General features: G+C 42.5%; 1 protein-coding gene across 4 annotated transcripts in view; it reads left to right on the top strand.

The window, feature by feature from the left end:
- ADGRF5 (adhesion G protein-coupled receptor F5) overlaps positions 1-18175 on the top strand; it is a 48021-nt gene extending 29846 nt beyond the window's left edge. For 2 of the 4 annotated variants that reach the window (XM_061460961.1, XM_061460962.1), the window contains 11 exons: positions 907-1071; positions 1207-1425; positions 1676-1894; positions 3015-3167; positions 4428-4624; positions 5637-5816; positions 7195-8565; positions 9480-9521; positions 9621-9680; positions 15315-15399; positions 16781-18175. In XM_061460961.1, the coding sequence (XP_061316945.1) occupies positions 907-1071; positions 1207-1425; positions 1676-1894; positions 3015-3167; positions 4428-4624; positions 5637-5816; positions 7195-8565; positions 9480-9521; positions 9621-9680; positions 15315-15399; positions 16781-16860 (2771 nt within the window). In that variant the 3' untranslated portion in view covers positions 16861-18175. The remainder of the gene's footprint in view (positions 1-906; positions 1072-1206; positions 1426-1675; positions 1895-3014; positions 3168-4427; positions 4625-5636; positions 5817-7194; positions 8566-9479; positions 9522-9620; positions 9681-15314; positions 15400-16780) is intronic. The other 2 variants (XM_061460964.1, XM_061460963.1) reach the window with 2 other exon arrangements.
- The last annotated feature ends 3765 nt before the right edge of the window (positions 18176-21940 follow it).

The raw sequence follows: 21940 nt of genomic DNA on the forward strand, positions 1-21940 counted from the left end.
GTCTTCCACCTGCTGGGTTTGTTTGTTCTTCAGAGATCTCCTCCTAATTGGCCACCCCAAAAGCCAAGTACTAGGATGAATACAGAGTATGCTCCAAAGGTGGGGGGCAGGAGGATGATGGATGGACAGCATGGTACAGACTCCATATGTGTTGTGCCAGAGCCAGCGGGATCCTGGGCATCTCCATGTACTGTGCAGACATTAATGCTTCAAAATGTGCCATCCTGGATGGAAACAGCTGCCTGGAGAAGAATCACACCAACTTTTCCCAAAAACTTTATTTCGGTATTGTCTAGTTTTGAGAGCAAGGATGAGTGCATCATCTCTTCTGCTATCTCCAGAATCATCCTTGGGGAATGAAAAGCCTCTGTATACCATATACCAAGATCTGGCAACCAAGAGAGACAGGTGGTACACTTTAAACCAGCTGCAGCATAGCTTAATACTGAGTGCACAGTTTCCCTCTCCACCTGTAGCTGTGATTTATCACATGCCAGTAACATTCCACAAGGGTTTGCTCATAATGTAAATATAAAGAGTTAATAAAGCACCAAGTAAATGTATTGCAAAGAGATACTCATCTTAAATATCTCAGATAATGAGGTTAGGCCAAACCAGAATATTCTTAATTTTGGCTTATCCTGAGCTAGCCAAGTAATGTTGATGCTTTTAGACTGATTAGGGCAGTAGGTGCCCAGCGCTGTGCAGACAATTAGACCTTTGGAATACCACTGTGAAAAAGCGAGTAAAAAATGTGAACAAACTTCAGCAATGATGTGTTAAAAGTGCCATGCCATCATATAAAGCCATGAGGCTTTCCTTAGCTGGACTGATTGCTTGTGGTTTCCAAAGCCCGGGTATTTTTTGATATCCACAACCCGTCAAGGAATGTTTATTTCTCTTTAGGAGTCTCCAGCTTCAGTGAAAACTGCACTGAATACAAGCTGAACATCAATGAGTCACTATGCCCACCTGAAAAATCAGGTACAGTGACTACATATACATGTGAGCTACAGACTGGATATGGTGCCAGGCGCCGGGAAAACATCAGAGTGACATATTTCCGGACAGGTAAGAGTCAGGTAGCATGTAACAGACCACCAGCACTATAATGCATAAGTGGTCTCTTTGGGACATATCATTTGCAAGGATTTTATTATAGCAAGTGACTCTCAGTAATGTGATGTCTGTCTTGTGTTGTCTTAGCCCATGTAACAATATCTTCAAGCGTAAGCTCAGCAGTTTCAGAAGGATATGCATTCAATCTAACATGTGAAAGTGATGTGAGCAATTATGAGAGTATCAGCTGGAAAATCCAGTCTGGAAATGACACGAAAATAGTAGACTGTGATGCATGCATCAAAACCAGCAAATTTCCAGCTACATCTGTGCTCACAGTGAAGACTGCCACACAGGACTGGAGAGGTGAGTGAACACAGTTTATATTGGCTACAAAGGCAATGAAATCTCTGTATCATTTATAGCAGCCTTAGCCCTGCAAATCACTGTGTAGTCTGGCCACAGTAAATTAAAGCAGGATTTAAAACTGCTGGAGGACAGTAAAACATGATGCTGCCAACAGCACTGTACTTGATCAGTTTAGGGCTCAGGACCATGCAAAAACTGAGAAGCAATTCCACTGACTGAGATATGTTTTTTGTGTCACTCCTTTCAGGCACCTACATCTGCACACTGTCCCAGAAGCATGCAGAGAGTTCTGCCAATGTGACAATTGAGGTTATTTCCTTGCCTCTGAAGCAGAACATCCTGATAGACCCCATTGCAACACCTATGAGGTGCAAAACACAACAAGCCCTCGAGTGCTGCATAAGTGCTAACACCAAGGAAGATTACACTGTTACATTTGTGGTTCAACAAAATGAACTTCAAGTTGGTAAGGAATCATAAACTTGCAGAATCATTAGTTGCATTACGTGTCACAACCCAGTCCCTTGGCTTTTTGTTTTCAGTTAGGTCTTTGTAACCAATTCAATCTTACTGTTATTCTGACAACTCATAAGTACTCCTTAGAGTGGTTAGGTTACCACGGCTGTGAAGCATGGCTGAGATTAACAGAAGAGCAAATGAAGTCATTGCTGTAGTGATAAATACTAAATAGGTAAATTCGATGTTTGGTCTGCCTTACCAGGCAGTGAGAAGTGAGCATCCTCACCACTGTTCAGATTAGAAATTGCTGAACTGCATTTATTTGCTTTTATCTTCCACACTGCCACTTTTTTTGACTATCATGGAAACATTACTTGAAAAGATCTACTAATTAACGAAAAATGTAGAATAACTCATTAAGAATGCAATTCAAAGAACTGTTTTGTTTTCTTCAAGGATACAGGTAACAGATCTTTAACAGCACAAAAGCCTAGGTTTCTATGTCTTCAAATTTAGGGCAGTTCTACAGCTTCCCTGGCACATTTTTATAGACTAGAAGCTTTTAAGTGGGTTACAAAACAGCTTGAAAACAAAACCAAAGGCCTGCCTAAACTAACCCAGAAGACTAGCCCAGGCTGAACTGTAAAGCAAGTGGAGACTGAGGGATCCCTTGGTTGCTAAGAAAAATGCTGAGATCTTGGAAGATACTGCACTCATTGACCCTCAGGCACAGGCACAGTGAAAAGCAATCGAAGTGTGGCTCAGATCCTGAGTTACAAAGAACCAGATGAAAGCAGCAAAAAAGTATCCTAGCCTAAATGAAACACCTGGGGTAGAAGCAGAAGCAGGAAGAACTTCTCCAAAAGAGTTTCTAAAGCAAACTCTGGTTCCTGAACAGTAAAGGAGGGTTTGGGCAGGATTTGAAAAGGTACTGATCATGCAACAGCTGCCAGATTACATGGGAAGTAAGAGACAGAGATCAGTGTGCAGAAAGGAAGATTTTCCACAAAGGAAGGTTTTTTTTTTCTCTAGGACCCACCGAAAAGAAAGTTTTGCTGAAGCTTTCTTCTGTCTGCTAGCTGATTGACCCCAAATCTGCATTAACTTATCTTAATCCTTCCATACAGAGAAAAAGAAAAAGGGAAATTTGTTTTGCTACATGTGCAATTACACAGAAACAGAATGCAGCATGACGAAAGAGCTCAGAGCACATTGCAAGTTTATTAACCGCATTGGACAGGAAGTCAACAGTGAAAGTATAAGACTGCACCTGATAGCTGGTAAGAAAAAAATGTTACTATTTAAAGCTTTTAAATAGGAAATCCCAATAACTTTGTTAAATCAGATGCCACAGATTTATCACTGGTGACCCCTAACAGGAGCAGGATTTGTTAGCCAAGACTTTTTGTCTCCTTATTTGATGAGAAATTTTGAAATACAGAAGAAAATACCAATTTTGCTGTAATTTAAAAAAAAAGAAAAATAGACAACATGTTTTGTCTTCACTGTATTTGACAGTGGCCCCAGTATGTTCCCAAGCAGTTATAGTTCTTGTATCTACACATCTATATCCATATCTATATCCATATAGTTAGTTATATCCGTATAGTTGTAGTTGTAGTTATAGTTACAGTTGTAGTTCTAGTTATAGATCTCCTGTTCCCACTTCTATATGGTGTAGTGTGCATCACCAAGCTTCATCTCCTGTTTTGAAATGTGGTCAAGCAGCTCCCAGCTTGCTCCAACAATTTAACAAAGACAAAAGACTGTGGTGCCTCAGGAAGAAGTCACCTAGTTCAGGAGGTCCTCCTGTGGGAGAGCATACCACTTTAAACACATGGATAATTAAAATTCAACTTTGCTAAATCCAGTTTCAATGTTTAGTTCTGACCAGAGTTTGAATATTTACATTTCTATTCTAAACTGGAAAGAAAGAAATGTTGGACATCCCCATAATGTAGAAATTTTTGTGTTTTCCACAGTAGTGGTGCCTAATTTGAATCAGTGCATCTGGCCAGATTTCACTGCAGGCACTTTATTTATTTTAAGCAGCAGATACTTACTGATATTACAAACCAAATGAAACCAATGAGCAGGACTCACTGTTCATCAAAAGCTGTTGAGATCTCACATTCAAAGTCTTAATGAATTTCCTATTAGTGCTGCAGCAGCACAGAGACAAGCAGAATAAACTTTGTGTGAGTTACTGTTCACATAGCAGTCAATATAATCCCACTCCACCTCTATCTAGCCCTGTAATGTAACAGACAAATCCTAAAACTTTGGGTATTGGTTTGTTGGTTTAAATCAGTACTCAAAACCAAGGAGCTTTATTAAATTTCATTTTCAATTTCATGATTCCAAGAAATTGGGAAATGCAAGACATAGACCCTGAAAAGTAATAATCAATGAAGAAAGCAAGCTGAAATCCTCACTAATTTAAAGACTTTTGAACTTCAGGATGTCACAGTTTTGATGGGTGTAAATTATTCATCTCCCTGCTTCTTAGTTTTCCACCTCCATGTCTTTTCTCAATACAGATAAGGAAGTTTCCTGCTCAGACAGCTTTGGGATTGGAATAGAAGGAGACACATTAATAAAGCCATGCTGTGAGTTGGATAATCCATATGGTTTTATTCGAGGCAGTAAAAGTTACAAGTGCTCTGGCAAGTCCTGGAAGCTTGAAAGGAATGACTGCTTATCTGTACCAATAAGCAACCTGCTGAGTAGTGCTGAGGTAACATTTATGAGTTTTCTAGAGGCTGGGGTGTGGGAGTGGAAGAGAGCAAATACTTTTGTTGGGTTTTTTTTTTTGCTTAACATATATAAAATAATATAATAATATAAAATATATGAAGCATTAAAAAATCAAATAATTAAAACTATGTTCTAAAAGATATAAAGAATGGTACCTATATCTGCGCAAGTCAGTGAGGCTAAGTCCCCTTTTCTGGCCTAGAGGGCACATGGCATTGCATGGCTAATGTCCATAGACATGAACACCCGCTTCCCCTGGCAAGGTGAGCTTATTCATAGTGTCACTGGCCTGCAGTGTCCCTTGAACCATGCTCAGGTGGGAATGCTGTTGCCACAAACCCAAAGCATGCTACAGAGTACACTAACAATGATGCAGTTGGGCCACTGCCCAACTTCAGACCCAGGCCCTGTTTAGCATTTCCCCTCAGCCACTATGCTTCACAGATAAGTGCTGGGCCTTGATTTGCAGCCTAGGTATCCTATCATCGCGGTGTTTGCTTGTACAAACCATCCAGAGTGACCTTTCCCTTAGTGAGGTTAGATAAGAACAATTGTCTTTCTTCCACCAAATACTTCCTATGTTTATCTTGGTAAATTAGGCACAGCAAGGTCCCAGGCAGAGGTACAGCTACTGGGTTATATATTTTTGTCACTTGCTAGATTTTGCTCCCTCATATGCTTTGGCCCAAGCAAACTATTTTTTCCCCCAGTATTACTGGAGGGGAATTTATTTCCAGGAGTCTTTGAGTTAGCACAGACAAGAGACTATTCTCTGTCATGAAGACACCACTCTTCATAATACCCTAGATATTAACCCAGAACAAGTTAGGATGCTGTGTTCTGAAGGGTCAGAGAGTTGAACATTAACAGCATGTCTAGAATGACCCTGGCTCTGTTTATTTTACTAGTGTAGGGATAGCCATTATGTAGGAAGATCAAGCTCTAGGCAAACTGCAAACATGTGGTGCGCTGTTTGTTATCTTCTATTCCAGTCCTTGGTCAACAGTCCTGAGGCAAAAGCAAACCTACCTAACTACCTTGCGGAGCTTAAGGAAAACACAGGAAAGGAGCAAAACATAATAAACAATTCTCCTGCAAACCTAGGCGCAATTGTTACCATCCTGGATATGATCTCCTCTATCCCAGCAGATGCAGAGGAGCTCACTATTCAAGTAAGGTTTTATTTTAAGTCTTACCTATTCTTACAAAGCCCTTTGGCCCCTTTTGTCACAGGGGATGACGTTCTCCCTGGAGAATTTCTACAGTTACTTAGGGTCAGGAACACAAAAGTATTAAAGAGAGCAAATATGAAATGACAGCAAAGATACAGAAGATTTTATAAAAGGTCCGAATGATGAAGACAAGAAGCCTGTGCATGAAAGAGATGATGTGACATGCTTAGCAACTAGAAATTGGACATGGGTACACAATGTGCACTTGCAGCTCAGAAAACCAACTGTATTCTGGATTACATAACAAGAGGCATGGCCAGCAGGTTGAAGGATGAGATTCTCCCCCTCTATTTTGCTCTAGTGACAGCCACCAGGAGTACTATGTACAGCTCTGGAGTTCCCAGTATAAGATAGACATGGACCTCTTACAGCAGGTCCAGAGGAGGGCCTCAAAAATCATCAGAGGGCTGGAACAACTCCCCTACGAAGAAAGGCTGAGAGAGTTGGGGTTGTTCAGCCTGGAGGAGAGAAAGCTCTGGGGAGACACTGTAGTAGTCTTCAAGTGCTTAAAGGGTATTTATGGGAAAGACAGAGAAAGACTTTTTGCCAGGGCCTGTAACGACAGGACAAGGGGCAATGGTTTTAAACTAAAAGAGGGGAGATTTAGTTTGGATATAAGGAAGAAATATTTTACAATGAGGGTGGTGAGACATAGGAAGACGTTTCCCAGAGAAGCTGTGGATGCCACATCATTAGAAATATTCAAGGTCAAGGTATATTTCCCTGCTCATAGAAAGGAGATTGGATTGGTCTTAAAATGTCAAAACCATTCCATAATTCTATGATTCTATGTGTAGAAGAAGAAATAGAAAAAAAAGTTTGAAATACAGTTAGGGAGAGTGAATTCCAGGAACCATGATCAAGCAAGGAAAATCAATTAGATCTTACAATAAATGATTAGCAAAGCAAATCTTAGAAATACTTTAAAACATTGATTGTGAGGTACAGAGGAAAAGCACTGCTCTTCTGAGCAAAGAGATGATGTTTTGTAGCTGGAGAACCCTACATGATAGAAAGTGACAAATTAAAGATAGCACAAACCCTGAGAAAGAAGGAAAAGAAGGATGGAGAAGACAAATACCAAGTAATATATATATATATAAAAAAAAAGCACCACACAACTCCATTTCTGGAAACTTTAACTTGAAAATAGAGCATTCAGAGGGTTAACAAGTGTAGGTTCCTCATGGATTGAGCAACATACAAAAATGCTGGGCTTTTTCAAAAGCCAGTTCTAGGACCACACAGAAATCACCATCAGAAACAACAGTGATTTGTATGGGATTTCAGTAACAACATTATTCTTTTGTTGTTCTAGAATTTCCTCTCCACAGTGGACTTCATTGTTGCTGATGCCACAGCTAAAGTTTGGGAAGACCTGAATAAAGAGGAGATACTCAAAAGTTCTTTGTTACTTCAATCAGTAGAAAATTTTTCCCTGCGTCTTCAACCAGTTAATAATACCATTCCTCCTGTCTCTGCAAACAGCCTTCAGCTACAAGGCATAGTTGTCACAAAAAACAGCAACATGGATTATAATAAGAACTTCCGCAGTACAGAAAACCTCACAGTTAATGTGCTCATTGATGAAACTGAGATTCAGACTCTAACCCAAAATTCAACCATTGTCAGTGTGATGTACTCAAAACTTGGACATATTTTGCTCCAGAATGAGTCTGAATATCTGAACGGTTTACTGCTATCAACAACAGTGAGCAGCAACAGAAGCCAGAAGTTCGACATTAATATGACCTTTGCAAAGAAACACTTGTCTCTAAAGATGCCCCAGTGTGTCTTTTGGAACTTCACACTCAACAAAGCTGGAGGGGGCTGGGATACTAATGGTTGCACCCCCACAGAGGTAGAAGATTATGTCATTTGCTCCTGCAATCACTTGACATCATTCTCCATTCTCATGTCACCTGATAAATCCTACCAGTTAATCTTTGAAGATTACATTACCTACATTGGCCTGGCTATTTCAATCTTGAGTTTGGTGGTCTGCATTATAATTGAATCCTTAGTCTGGAAATACGTGACAAACAACACAACCTCCTATATGCGCCATGTCTGTATACTCAACATAGCTACATCACTTCTGATTGCTGATATTTGGTTCATTGTCACTGCCTCCATCAATGACCAAAACCAACAGATGAGCAGAGGTATCTGTTTAGTGGCCACCTTCTTCATCCATTTATTCTACCTGTGTGTCTTTTTCTGGATGCTCAGCCTGGGCCTCATTCTTTTCTACAGACTGGTCTTCATCTTGCATAACACAAGCAAGTCCTCCCAGAAAGCAGTGGCATTCTGTTTGGGATATGGATGCCCCTTTGCCATTGCAGCCATCACCATTGCTGTCACACTGCCAAGGAACAATTACACCAGAAAGGATGTCTGCTGGCTCAACTGGAAGGACAGCAAAGCTCTCTTGGCCTTCGTCATACCTGCCCTGATCATTGTGGCTATGAATTTGTTCATCACTGCAGTTGTTATAATAAAAATACTGAGGCCAACTATTGGGGATAGGTCAAACAGGCAGGAGAGGAACTCTTTGTTTCAAATTGGCAAAAGTGTGGCTATCTTGACACCCTTATTAGGCCTTACCTGGGGATTTGGTCTTGCCACCATCATCAAAAATAGTCATCGAATCTTCCATATCCTCTTTGCTCTTCTCAATGCTTTGCAGGTGAGTTGCACATACATATGGTTTTGTTTACTGTATGACCATTTAACATGTAGTGACATTATTGTAGTGCTGTGTTTGGAGAGGAATAAAAACAGTTTGAGAGAGATCAGGTTTACCTTACACATCCTTATTCCCAAAGGGCTCTTTGGAAAACCCATTCCAGGAATTCAGCAGCATTTCATATTCCCAGCTGCCTTAACAGGTGTGCCTTATAGATAAAGCTGATGTAAAGATAACTTACAACTTTGCCAGTACCTTTGGGAAGAATTTCATTCCTGAAGATCAGGAAAATAGCCCTGTTATGTTCAGGTGGGCAAGCTTCAGCTGTTTGGTTTCATTTAGTGCATCTGGAGGCATCATATTAAGCTCTTGTGTGCTCAAGAAATTAGTATAAAGAACATGAAAGTCACCAAGAACAGATGAATGGTACTAATATTAAAAAGAATACAAGTGACTGAGCATTTTCAGTCAGTATGATTTTTACAACAACATATTTAGGGGGTCAGTAGGATCCCAATACAATGGGATTTCTTTTAAGGACACAGTAGTTATGTCTACTCCGTCTCTAAAGAACAGCATAAAAATTGTATACTTCAAGTCCAAGCTGCTAGCTTATCTGGGAAGCATAGGCAGGGCATGTCTTCCATACACAGTGGTGCCTTCTTCTAAATGTGTTTAGTGCCAGGAAACTATCTGTGCCACTTCTACAGAAGAGATATACACCCTGTTTAAATAGGCCAGACCAGGAAAACTCCTACCACATTAACACTCCATTATGTGAGATGCAGTTAGAAAAATGTCCTCTATCAAAGAGTTCAAAGTTTAAATAGTCAGCATGGAAAATGTCTGAAATAATTATGAGAAACTGCAATTAAAAGGTATGATCAAACTGCATGCAACTGTCTGTCTCCTAGGGATTATTCATTTTGGTGTTTGGGACTCTCTGGGACAAGAAGGTAAGAATTCAAATTATTTTTTATATTGCATGAAAATACTGTTGGAATTCAAACATAATTCTGCATTTACCAATTGATCATATTTTTTTTAACAAATAGATACAAGAAGCCCTGCTGAAAAGGAATTCAATGTCCAAATGGAGTTCTCAGCAAACAAAGGTTAGAAGTATGACCTAAGAATCTATGTCAGTTACTGCTGTATAAAAGAGAAGATACTAATACCATAAACAGATCCACATTTTCAAAGTTCATTATTTCACCTATAATTAGTAAATAATTAGAAGGAGGTTGGTGGACATTTGATCTAAATTCCACAAGACATATAATAAATATAATGGAAATTATGTTTTTTTAAGTTAGAAAACCGAAAATTTAAGTGGCGCTATTATTTATGCACAACCTAAGGGAAATACAAAGGGAACTTCTTGGGGAAGATGCCCTTCAGCTATGAGCAGGAAAGGATGGAGATATTGCAACTTGAACCCTCTCCATGTGACATCCAGCCAGTTCCTCACCCACCAAACAGTCCATCCATTAAATCCATACCTCTACAATTTATACAGAAGGATGTTGTGTTGAAGGCTTTACAGAAGTCCAGACAGACAACATCAATAGCACTTCCTTTGCCCAGTAATGTAGTAACTCCACCATAGTAGGCCACTAGGTTGGTCTGGCAAGATTTGTCCTTAGCGAAGCTGTGCTGGTTGTCTCAAATCACGTCCCTGTCCTCCATGTGCCTTAGCATAGCTCCTAGAAAGATCTGTTCCATGATCTTCCCATTCACAGAGGTGAGGCTGACAGGTCCATAGCTCCCAGGGTCTTCCTTTCTACCTTTTTAAAATGGGAGTGATATTGCTCTTTTTCCAGTCACCAGAGACCTCACCTGACTGCCATGACTTCTCAAACACCATGGAGAGTGGCTTGGCAACTACATCAGCCAATTCCCTCAGGGTGCTGGGATGCATCTCATCAGGTCCCATAGATCTATGTATGTTCAGGTTCCTCAAATGGTCACAAACTTGATCTCCACTTACAGTGAGAGGGACTTTGCTTCCCCAGTCCTTGCCCTGCAGTTCATCCACTTGAGAGGTGTAGGGAAAGAGCCTGCCAGTGAAGACTGAGGCAAAAATGTTGCTGAATACCTCAGCCTTCTCTTTATCCATTGTTACCAGTTTTCCAGTCTTGCACATCAGGGGAGGTACACTTTCTTTGACCTTCCTCTTCTGGTTGACATACCTGTAGAAGCCCTTGATATTCTTTGCTTCTCTTGACAAGTTCAGCTCCAGCTACACCCTGGCATTCCTGATCCCACCTCTGCACAACTAGGCAGTGTCCAGGACAATGTCCGTGTTTCCACTGCCTGTGCATTTCCTTCTCTCCCTTTAGTTTGACCAGTAGGTCTTAACTCAGCCATGCCAGCTGGCATTCCCTACCCCATTTCTCACACCTGGGGATTGTGAGCTCTTGTGCTTTCTGGAAAGCATCCTTAAAGACCTGCCAGCTCTGTTCTGCTCCCTTGTCCCTGAGGGCAGTTTCCCAGGGGGTCCTCTTGACTAACTCCTTAAGGAGCTACAAGTTGGCTTTCCTAAAATTCAGAGTCCTGACTGTATCCTTTGTCTGTCTCATCTCCCTCAGGGCTGTGAACTCCGTGAGTACATGATCACGGCAGCACAGGCTGCCTCTAATCTTGACATCACCAATTAGCTTGCTTACACTGATGACCATCAGGTCCAGTATCACATCTGCCCTGGTAGGGCTCTCTATTGCCTGGTTTAAGTGATTCTCAATGCACTCCAGGAGTCTCTTGGATTGCCTATAGCTCACCATGCTACTTTTCCAGCAGATGTCAGGATGGTTGAAGTCCCCAGGCAGGACAAGAGCCTGCAAGCATGATGTCTCCTGCAAGCTGGAGTAAGAAGGCTTCATCAGTAGTACTGATTGGGCAGCCTGTAGTAAACACCAACCATCCTTTGTTGCCATGCTCTCTGATTCTTACCCTTAAGCTTTTGACCTGCTCTGTGGCTATCCAACCACAAAGCCATGTATTAATGGACTGTGTCTGTCTATTTGTTCTCATGTTGCTGCCCACAAGTGGAAGGAGAGAGGAGAAAATAACCTGTACCCTATATCCCTTTATGAGCCTTGATTTACTTCATGTTGTGTAAGCTTAATAGGCCATTAAAGGCTGTTAAACACCAAAGTATTGCCTTTTGCCTCCAGACGTCCCTGTATGTCTGAAAGGCAGAAGGGGAAAGAACATTCTGGAGAACTACTGCATTGCTTTTATAAAACTCTTCCCTAGGGCCTCTGCTATAGCCTATGTTGGATAAGAAGCAACTGGGCTAGAGGATACTTGCATCCAACCGAGTACAATTCTGTTTATGATATTAAGCAACCAGTGCCCTCTAGAGAGGTTGGGGATGGTCTGTCAGTGTGCACAAAGGAGTAAACCCACAGAACTTCCTGCTTTTACAATGAGGGTTGACAAAACTCTGAAACAGAATAGAGGAGGCCACCCACACAATGGGGTAATAGCCTCAGTGACCCAGGGCATGTATTACAGCCCTAAGAGAGGGCCATGAGCTGAGGCTATGGACTAATATTCACCTCACAAAGAACTCTGCTGGTTGAAGACATGTTGGGACTACAGAGTTGTTTATTACCCTCTTCCCGCTGATGCCAAAGGTGTGTCCATCTCTACTTCTGCACAAGAGGAGCCACATTCCCAGACACAGAATACAGAAAAGTTTCAGCCAACAGGAATAAAATACTTGTATCTGAGATGGCTGCATGAGGATGGATAGCTCTATGTCCAGAAATGCTTGTTTCACCTTACACTTCTGCATTCATAATCCCTCAGTAAAGAAAGCCACACAAGGATGGGTAAGGGATTGAAGGCATCAGAATCTAACTACTGGCACTTATAGTGGAAAAAGTAAATGGTGATATATGCTAGCATCATTCTTAAATGACAATAGGGGTTAATTTTATATTGGTATCTGAATATTATACGGGTTTAGAAAAGTCTGTACAGGTACTGCTAAAGAATTAGGAAGCAGACCTAAAAATGAGGATAATTAAGACAGATGGGTACATATACTCAAAGGAGTTAAGGCATCTATTAAGGCTGGACTGTCAGCTCAGAGGAGCAGCATTGACTAAAATCACTCCAACTTCCCTGAAGTCATAGAATCGCTGAAGTTGGAAAGTACCTCCAGAGATCATCTAGTACCACCCTTTCACTCAAAACATGGTCAGAGTCATGTCCAGCTGGATTTTGAGTAGCTCCAAGGATACAGACCCCACAATCTCTCTGTGCAGCCTTTTCCTGTGTTTGAACAACCTCACAGTGAAAAAGTTTCTTCTTAAGTGGGATTTCCTGTATTTCTGTTTGTTCTCAATGCCTCTTGTCCTTTTACTGGGCACAAACAAGAAAAGCCTGGCTCCGTCTTCATTCCCACCGCCTCTTGTCCTTTTAGTAGGCACCAAGGAGAAAAGTCCTGCTCTGTTTTCATAGAATCATAGAATAGTTGGGGTTGGAAAGGACCTTAAGATTGTCTAGTTCCAACCCCCCTGCCATGGGCAGGGACACCTCACACTAAACCATGCCACCCAAGGCTCTGTCCAACCTGGCCTTGAACACTGCCAGGGATGGAACATTCACAACCTCCCTGGGCAACCCATTCCAGTGCCTCACCACCTTCACAGTAAAGAACTTCTTCCTTATATCCAATCTAAACTTCCCCTGTTTAAGTTTTAACCTGTTATCCTTTGTCCTGTCCCTACAGTCCCTAATGAAGAGTCCCTGCTCAGCATCCCTATAGGCCCCCTTCAGATACTAGAAGGCTGCTATGAGGTCTCCACGCAGCCTTCTCTTCTCCAGGCTGAACAGCCCCAACTTTCTCAGCCTGTCTTCATATGGGAGGTGCTCCAGTCCCCTGATCATCCTCGTGGCCCTTCTCTGGACTTGTTCCAACAGTTCCATGTCCTTTTTATGTTGAGGACACCAGAACTGCACACAATACTCCAGGTGAGGTCTCACAAGAGCAGAGTAGAGGGGCAGGATCACCTCCTTCGACCTGCTGGTCACACTCGTTTTGATGCAGCCCAGGATACGGTTGGCTTTCTGGGCTGCGAGGACACACAGAAGCTGGTTCATGTTCATTTTCTCGTCGACCAGCACCCCCAAGTCCTTCTCCACAGGGCTGCTCTGAATCTCTTCTCTGCCCAACCTGTAGCTGTGCCTGGGATTGCTCTGACACAAGTGTAGGACCTTTTCACTTCTTTCCAGTTAGATGTCCCCTGTATGCCCTGGTGCATAGGGTTGTTCCTCCTGAGGGATAGGATGACTTTGCATTTCCCTTTGTCAAACTTCGTAAGATTCCTGTCATCCCATTTCTCCAGCCTGTTGAGGTCCTTCTGAATGACAGCAGACTCATCTGATCTATCAGCCGCTCATTTCAGTTTTTTATCTTCTGCAGACTTGGTAAAGGTGCCCCTTTCCCATCATCTATATTATTAATGTAGTGACCTCTCTGCATGCCCCCTCCAGCAACAAGCTGATGGCCCAGAAGGAGACAGAGCAACTCTCTAAATTTTAAGTGCTCCAACCATCAAAGGGAAAGATGCAGTTTCTGACTCATTTTTCTTCATTTAGGCTGCCCAGAATAATCCACATGGATTTTTTTACAGCAGTACTCCAAGTATCCCATTGCTTTCTGCAGGAGGATTACTCCTGGGAACCCAGCACCATTCCTTCTTTCTGACTTGAATAGGACATCTGCTGTACGTGATGGTACTCTGACTATGGGAAAAAATTCTTTTTTCTCAGGATACTGGAAGGAAGGCAGGAATAACTGATACAGCTATCATTAGGCATGTTCCTTTCTTCATTCCATCTTATACTGACACATCTAGCAGAATAAAGTAGAGATAACAAGTCTTGGATCTCAGTTCTGAATTCCTTTTCAGACTCTTCCAGCTCTAGTTGACACTGTGGAAGCTGCTCCAATGGAAACTGGCATATGTCCTTTGCAGTTCTGCTGATAAGGAATAAATTAAGCAAGATCAAAGTCTTTGATCAGACTTTTTAGATATGAGTCATATCTCTTCTTCCTCTACCACCTTATGATACAGGTGACAATACACAAAACTGCTTAATTTCTGCCACCATGGTACAACCTAATGAACAGAGAGGGACTGAACAGAAAAAAAACCACGTTTTCCATACACTTTTTTTTAAACACATCTTTAGAGGAATCCCAAGCCACTCCAGAACCAAAAAATAAACTTCATTTTAGCAGCAAACGTTTCTTCTTTCCTGTCTGGACTGTAGAGAGTTGTGTTCCAATGCCCTCTAGTGTGCCAAGTTAAATTTGCCTCTGATTATCTCAGGCTATTGGCATTCAAGGAGCATCCGTAAGCACATAAATCTCAGCTTTTCTGGTTGTCTTAATGGACGTATTCCCTCAGATAAGGGACCAGAACTCTCTACTGTCTGATATGGTAGACTCTGGAGCCCACCCCATGTTCCCTGGCCAGCAGTTAGAGACACGCTGTTTGTGTCCTGCTGTTTCTTTGCAGTTCCTTTCAAAGCTGGTCTCCTTCATTGCCATCATAAACATGCAAATGGGTGAACTTGATGCCTCTCAAACATCTAACTTGTCCATTGGTGGGTTGCCTGCTTGTACTACTGGACATCTTGTTGCTAAGTTTTATATTTTTCCCCCATCAATGTGGCTGCAAAGAAAGTTCCAGGCTTTTGACAAAAAGCTTTTTCTTTTTCTCTTACAGTCAACCTCTCTGATCCTGGTGACACCAATGCTTGCTATGAGCTATCCATTTTCAAGAACCTTTAACAACTTATGTGGGAAAACAGGTATGTGACAATAAATCTCGCCTACTGAAGCACAAATAAGGTTTTGCCTGCATTCTCACTCTCAGGGGCTGTTTATTCTTTATCTATCTATCTATCTATCTATCTATCTATCTATCTATCTATCATCTATCTATCTATATCTATCAAACTGTCTATCCATCCATCTGTAGATGGCATTTAACCTCCTAATACAAAGGAACTATAGTAAGCCATTGGTACCACTAGCATAACTGATTGTGATTGTAGCATAATGCTAGCAGCATAATCATAGAATCATAGATTCATAGAATCATAGAATGGTTTGAATTGGAAGAGACCTTAAAGCTCATCCAGTCTCAACCCCCTGCCAGGGGCAGGGACACCTTCCACTACATAAGGTTGCTCCAAGCCCTATCCAACCTGGCCCTGAACACTGCCAGGGATGGGACAGCTTCTCTGGGCAACGTGTGCCAGTGCCTCACCACCCTCTCAGGGAAGAACTCCTTCCTAATATTTAATCTAAAGTATTGCAAAGTGGTATGCTTCATCAGTTCTAAAACCCACTGACTGAGTTTTGTTTTGAGCTTAATCATATCCTGACACAGTGCTCCTCATTTCATTTACTGTTCATTTACTCTTCACCACCTTGGAGCTATATCTCTTTAAAAGTTCTCTGGCTGTCATTTTATGGAAGTCAGCATTTCAGTTATGACTTGTAAGACGCACTGCTGGAAATATGAGTAATTTCTTTCCTAAGTAAGTGTGTAATCTTTGCATCCAACCATTGCTCAGAGAAGATGATTGTGACATTTGGTCAAAGTGGGATAAGGAGGAATTTAATGTAGGCAAGCAATTGCTTTTTAAGAGCCAGTTTATTAGTCAGATAATGGAAGGAGAAGTTGGTTTCTTACTCTGCTACAGTAAGTTTACATGAGTACAATGATCAGATACAGAAGCCTCATACCACAAGAAAGATATTTGCCCACAACTGCCTCCCATGCTGCTGTCACTTGAGACTCTTGCATTATTACCACTCTCTTCGACACTCTGCTCCTGGGTTCTCTGCACTTGCGTCTTAGTTTAGAGTCTCATGGTCACAAAAGGAGGGAGTTGGGATTTATCTCAACCATGCTCAACGAGGACCACTAAGTCCCTGCATTTGAGTGAGTAAATTACTATCCCATGGCATAATCATCAGTTCAGGCTGACATATCCTGGCTATGTTAGCAAACACACTGACTTCTGTGGTTGCTTGTACTGCTGTAATGCAGCTAGTATCAGGGCTGCAGACCAAGTCAAAGCCAACTGCGTCATCAGGACAGTCTAACTGTCCTTGCTTTGCAGTGACAACGTGTCCGAAGCTATCTGTCCTTATGCCTAACCACTATGCTTTGTTTTGCAGGAAAATACAGAGTATCTTCTTCAGAGCCATCCAGCTCTTCCTCTGAAAACACTTCCAAGGCATATTCTTTGCTTAACTGAGGCACTGCAAATGCTAAATCACATAGCTCTGAAAGGACCTCTGCCCTTTCCAAGACGCACACAAAAAGTACCTGTGAGTCATCAAGAAGTGGACTGCTTCATTTTGAGTAAACTGCCTTGGTGCATTCTTCTGGAATAATCATTTCTGGTTAACGTGTAAGGCAGGGAAGCTTTGAGAAGTGGAATTTTACAGGGGCTGCCAATCCCAGAAGAGATGACAGGGATTTGAAGGCCTCTAAGTGCTGGAAAAGACATTTGGGAGTGAAGAATTCTCAGCGTTTAAGAGGGCGCTTAGCACTGCGCAGTACTGAGCCATGAGTTACAGTTGTATAGACAGCTGTTGTCCAGTGGTTTTAGTATTTCCCCTATCAACTCTCAGACTGATGCAAAAAGCCTGTGTAGATAGATACACAAGTACCTCACAGCTTGTCTCTTGCCCTCATATAAGAGTTTGGAAAGTGCATAGGGTATAGCGCTCTCCACTTTCTATTTAAGACTTTCTGGAACTAAAGATTCACAAAGAAAAAGATTCATTAAGAATCTCCCTTTCAGATCTTCACTTTTAACTTGGGTAAAACGAAGACCATGATGATTCCTGCATGGTCTTCTTCAGATGGAATGTACTGAAAGCTCTGTACTGAAAGCTCCATGTGGCACTATTTTTGAAGAAAAGGAAGCTTTATATCCTTAACTATAGTTGTCCTTCCCTTGATATGTGGTAAGAGGGAGATGGTTGCTGCCCTCTACCACAGAGGGAACTGCATTTATCTAATGCATAGTAGTGTTAAGTATGTAAGGAATCTTTTGTGTAAAGTCTGTATGTTTGAGGGTCCTCTCAGAAGAGCATCACACTTGGAGGGCTCAGAGAGTCAACTCTGCAGTGAATGTAAACCACCATGTGCCAGGCAGGATGAAAGGTTTTATAGAAATTATTGCTCTAAGACTGCATTTTTGGAACCAGCTATTTCCAAGCCTGTATACCTTTAAAGGCAGGACTCCTGCCTAAAGTGGGGGGCTCTGAGAGAGCCTGCAAAGTATTTATAGTGCACAAAGATTTTACAAAACTTAATGTAAAATATAGTAGGTGGAATCATGAAGATTTAGATTTGAGGCCATTATCAAACACTGCTGTTGAGTGGTACAGCCCCATATGGTCACTGGGGAATCAGGCCTATGTCTACCAGTGGTGAACCCATTCCCAGGACTCTGGGATGAATCAGGATGTGAAACTCTTGACTACAGTTACAGGCATGTGCAATGGGTTGGTATGGGCAGGTAATGACCGAAAACAATAAACAAGCATCAATCAAATGTACTATTTATATTGAAAGGAATTTCTTTTTCCTTGAAGACGTAGATATAATACTGAAACTTGAGTACAGAGATTAAGAAATATTTGAAAATCCAGAATCTCTTTGAACTCCATGGCCAGTGGAAACTTGAAAATTAGACCTTTTCACATTATTCCAACCAATATTTGCCTTTGGACAGCAATTTGATCTAACTCACTCTGGAAGTAGCTTGTGCAATACTGACTTGCTACAGAATAATACAATCCCACTGTGTGGGACATAAGCTCTAAAGTACAAGTCCATGTAGATGGTGTAGTCCCACCCACTTTACCTTTGCAGACATTTCATCCCTGAGGTTTCACCACACTGCCCGGTTTAGCTAAGCCTGGGTCTTGACTGTATGTGAATGAAAAATCAGGATGTGATGTGATGCTGAGCTGTCTGGCACTGAAAGCTGTCTTTGGGTGGATCTTGAAAGGCAAGGTCCTTGCCAACATTACAAAAGCCATGACAATTCATGAAAGAGAAGCAGCTCAGAAATTAACTGTGCTGGTCTTAAACACTTGGGGCCAAGGCTTCACTTGTATATACACGGATCAGATATAAGGGAAGAGAAGAAAAAGTGGAAGGAAGTGCTAAATGGTGGAAGAAGGGAAAACAAATGGCCACAACAACGCTATACCCCTCCCAGCAGCAAGAACAAGGCAAGGTGAGAAGTGGGCAGCTGGCCCAGTCCTTCCCTTTGTCTGACCAAAGCCCAGATTCCTGCATTCACCTACCTTCTTGAAGTCAGGGCTGTCATGGGGCTTGTTTCCTGATGATTCTGTCACTCATGTACCTCTCTGCTTAACTGCAAGGCACTGAGTTAAAAACATTGCAACAAAACCCTACCAAGTTCCACTAATCTCTAAAAGGGATTATTCACCTTTTATAGCATTGGATGGAGAACAGTCACTGCCTTGACACCTTCCTCATATATTCCAAATCAGGAAAAACAGTAAAGAAGAGGACTGTGACATACAGGTCTCTGAAGATCAGACATGCCTTCTCTCACATGCCCTGAATAGAGGTTTTGGACTGTGTGGTTGCTGAACAGCTCTTATATGTGCTTCAAGCTCAGATTTTACCCTCCATTTCTTAGAAGACTTTGGGAACCTTCGATACAAACAATGCAAAGAGCCCAGGACCATTTTAATCACACTAGAGTGGACAGTGAAAATCAATGTGACTCAGAACTGGGGTTTACAGGTGTGCAGTTCAGATACCTTTTGTTTGGGCCATGAAACCAATTATGTTCTGATCTCTGATGTTTTGATGGCTCAGCAGTCTGGCCAGCATATGCACTCCTTACACTGTCCCAGGAAACATGTCCAGGAAACAGCTGCATTTTGGAAAGGTCAAGTTGATTCTCAACAACTAACAGGATTCCATGCCATTGAGATGACATGGGGCTGACAGGCAGATTCACACATGGACCGTGTCATTGCCTTAGTACTTTCCTGTTAGAAAACCAGGGTAAAATGTACAAAACAACCTACACAAAATCCAGGATAATTTCTTCTAACACTTTAACACTCTTTCCAAATTCTTTTTAGCTTTTTCCTTGGTATAAGTAGTGCTAATCCTTCTGCAATCTCTTCTTGGATCGTTCCTCCCTTTGCAGGGTAACAAATAGTGCACATCTCAGCCCATTAGGTTTGGGGCTTTTTGTCAGGCAGGAAGGAGGCTTCCCTTTGTTAATTGAACTGGGAAGCAAAAATCAGCCCCAAGGGAAGGGGATAGAGCTGCTGCACAAAGGAAAGAAGAGCTGTGTGTGAAAGGCAGTGTTGGCATCATGGTTGGCCGGTCCCTGCTCACCTGCCTGTCCTGCCCGCAGTCTGGGTGCACCACATCAGCTGTATCCTGTGCTTCACCCTGGCTTTCTAACAGGAAAGTGCTAGAGAATTGTGTGATCTGGGTGTTATCTCTGCCCAGCTGCCATCTCCTTGAAAAGGGCGTGTGCATTGCACGGGGTGACACTGCTGACTTCTTGTCGGCATTGTACACTGTGCTGCAGGCAGGCCAGGCAGCTCCCTCCCTTCCTTGGGCAGCAGTCCATCTCCCACGGCTGCAGATGGAAGATAAACCAGTGTGTGGGGCAAATGAGAGCTTGTAGGATTTTTTCCACATGCTGTTTGGCAGCAGCAATCACTTCACTCTAAGCAGCGATCTCAGGAGAGGCTCCTGGTTGCCCACGGTCCAGCACTGCTGGAAGCATTGCCCAAATCATTTAGCCTGCAGCAGTGGTGGCCAGTCAGCCCTGCACTGAGAGCCCCTGTTTAACTGCGTGTTTGCAGCAGCTAGCCGTCCTGGGCAGGTGAGGTGTCGTGTTAACAACAAAGTAAATATGTGTCCCTGAGAACCGTCTACTTCCAGTCCCATCCTTGGGCAAGGAACAGCCACGCAAGAGCCGTCTCACTGTGATGCGCTGAAGTGTTAGAAAGAGTCTTGCAGCAGCAGATCTGGCAGTGGGGTCAGGAGCAGAGATACATGCGGTTGTTTGCAAGCGGCTGAGTCTTTAAGCTGAAGTCTGAAATGCCATAGAAATCACTGTGGAAGTCTTCTCTACCCCTTTTGCCCCATGAAGCCTGGGCTGCAGACCCCGTTTTGCCCTGGCTAAGTGAACGAGGGCAGGTTCACACCTTTGAGTGATGCCATTGCTGATGAGAAAACCCAAAAGAGAGAGGACAGGCACCTTGCCTGAGAAGTACTGCTGAGACAGCTCCTCCTAGGGGACAGGCTAAGTTTAGGGCTGGGAGCTGGCAAAGACACCCTCGCTTCAAAGCTCAGGCAGTCTGAGCTGTGCCTTTCACATCTCTCTCCTGTGGCCAAGAGCTGCAAGCAATGCTGATGACACCTGGTGGCTCCAAAGGATCTTCTGTAGGTTACAGGGGTCTTTTGCAGAAGCTAAGAGGATGTGGTGTCTGCATTCCCAATGATCCAGATCTCCAGTCTCCATTACCTTGGACCACTGTTGGTTCCAGTTCAATGCTGTGAGGTAAAATAGGTGGGTAAGGCAAGCAAAGCATCAGCAGCTTCAAACCCATGCCAGGGTTGCAGGGCTGTAATGCAGCTCCATCACCCATACAGGCCTGGGGTACACAAGCAGGACTGAGGTTCTGCACTGAAAGCCTGTGGGTGGAAGTTAGAAAGAAAGGGATTTGTTCTCTAACAACGGAATTCCCAGTTCTCATGCAAGTGCTGTTTGTTAAGCAAGGGACAGTTGGAAACAGCTTTTTGCTTTTAGGAAAATGAATGCCCTAAATGCAAGTTTCAACAGGAAATAAAGAGCTACACATGCTTTGGCCTCAAGCAAAAATGACCAACACTTCAGCTACTGTTTGTGTTTGCACACAAAGCAGATCTTTTCCTTCATACAAGAATAAAAATCTCATCTAGAATTTCCAAAAGCCACTTCTCAGAGTGATTTTAGATGGCAAGCCAGGCTTATTATAGTCCTTCTCCCAAGGGGTTAGAGTTAGGAGGCCTTCCTGGAACTGACCTGTATTCAGAAGTACAGATTAAACAAGGTCTCATGCTAGAAACTACAGTTAATCAATGCTTCTGAGCAACTTCAGTACAGGTCTATTTAAGGAGCCTAAATATAGATTTTCAGAGCCTTAGAGAGTCATTCTTTCAATATTCTGCTCCAATAGCTGTGACAAAGCTGCCTTTATTAGATGTGATGCTTGAGAGCCAAGAGATGCTGTCAGCTACATCCTACAGTGACTGATCCCAGGAAGTGTACA

This window comes from Pezoporus flaviventris, unplaced genomic scaffold (genome assembly GCF_033815535.1).
Source record: "Pezoporus flaviventris isolate CSIRO_AGI_PZ_B2104156 unplaced genomic scaffold, CSIRO_AGI_Pfla_v1 ptg000031l, whole genome shotgun sequence".
Lineage (NCBI taxonomy): Eukaryota > Metazoa > Chordata > Aves > Psittaciformes > Psittacidae > Pezoporus > Pezoporus flaviventris.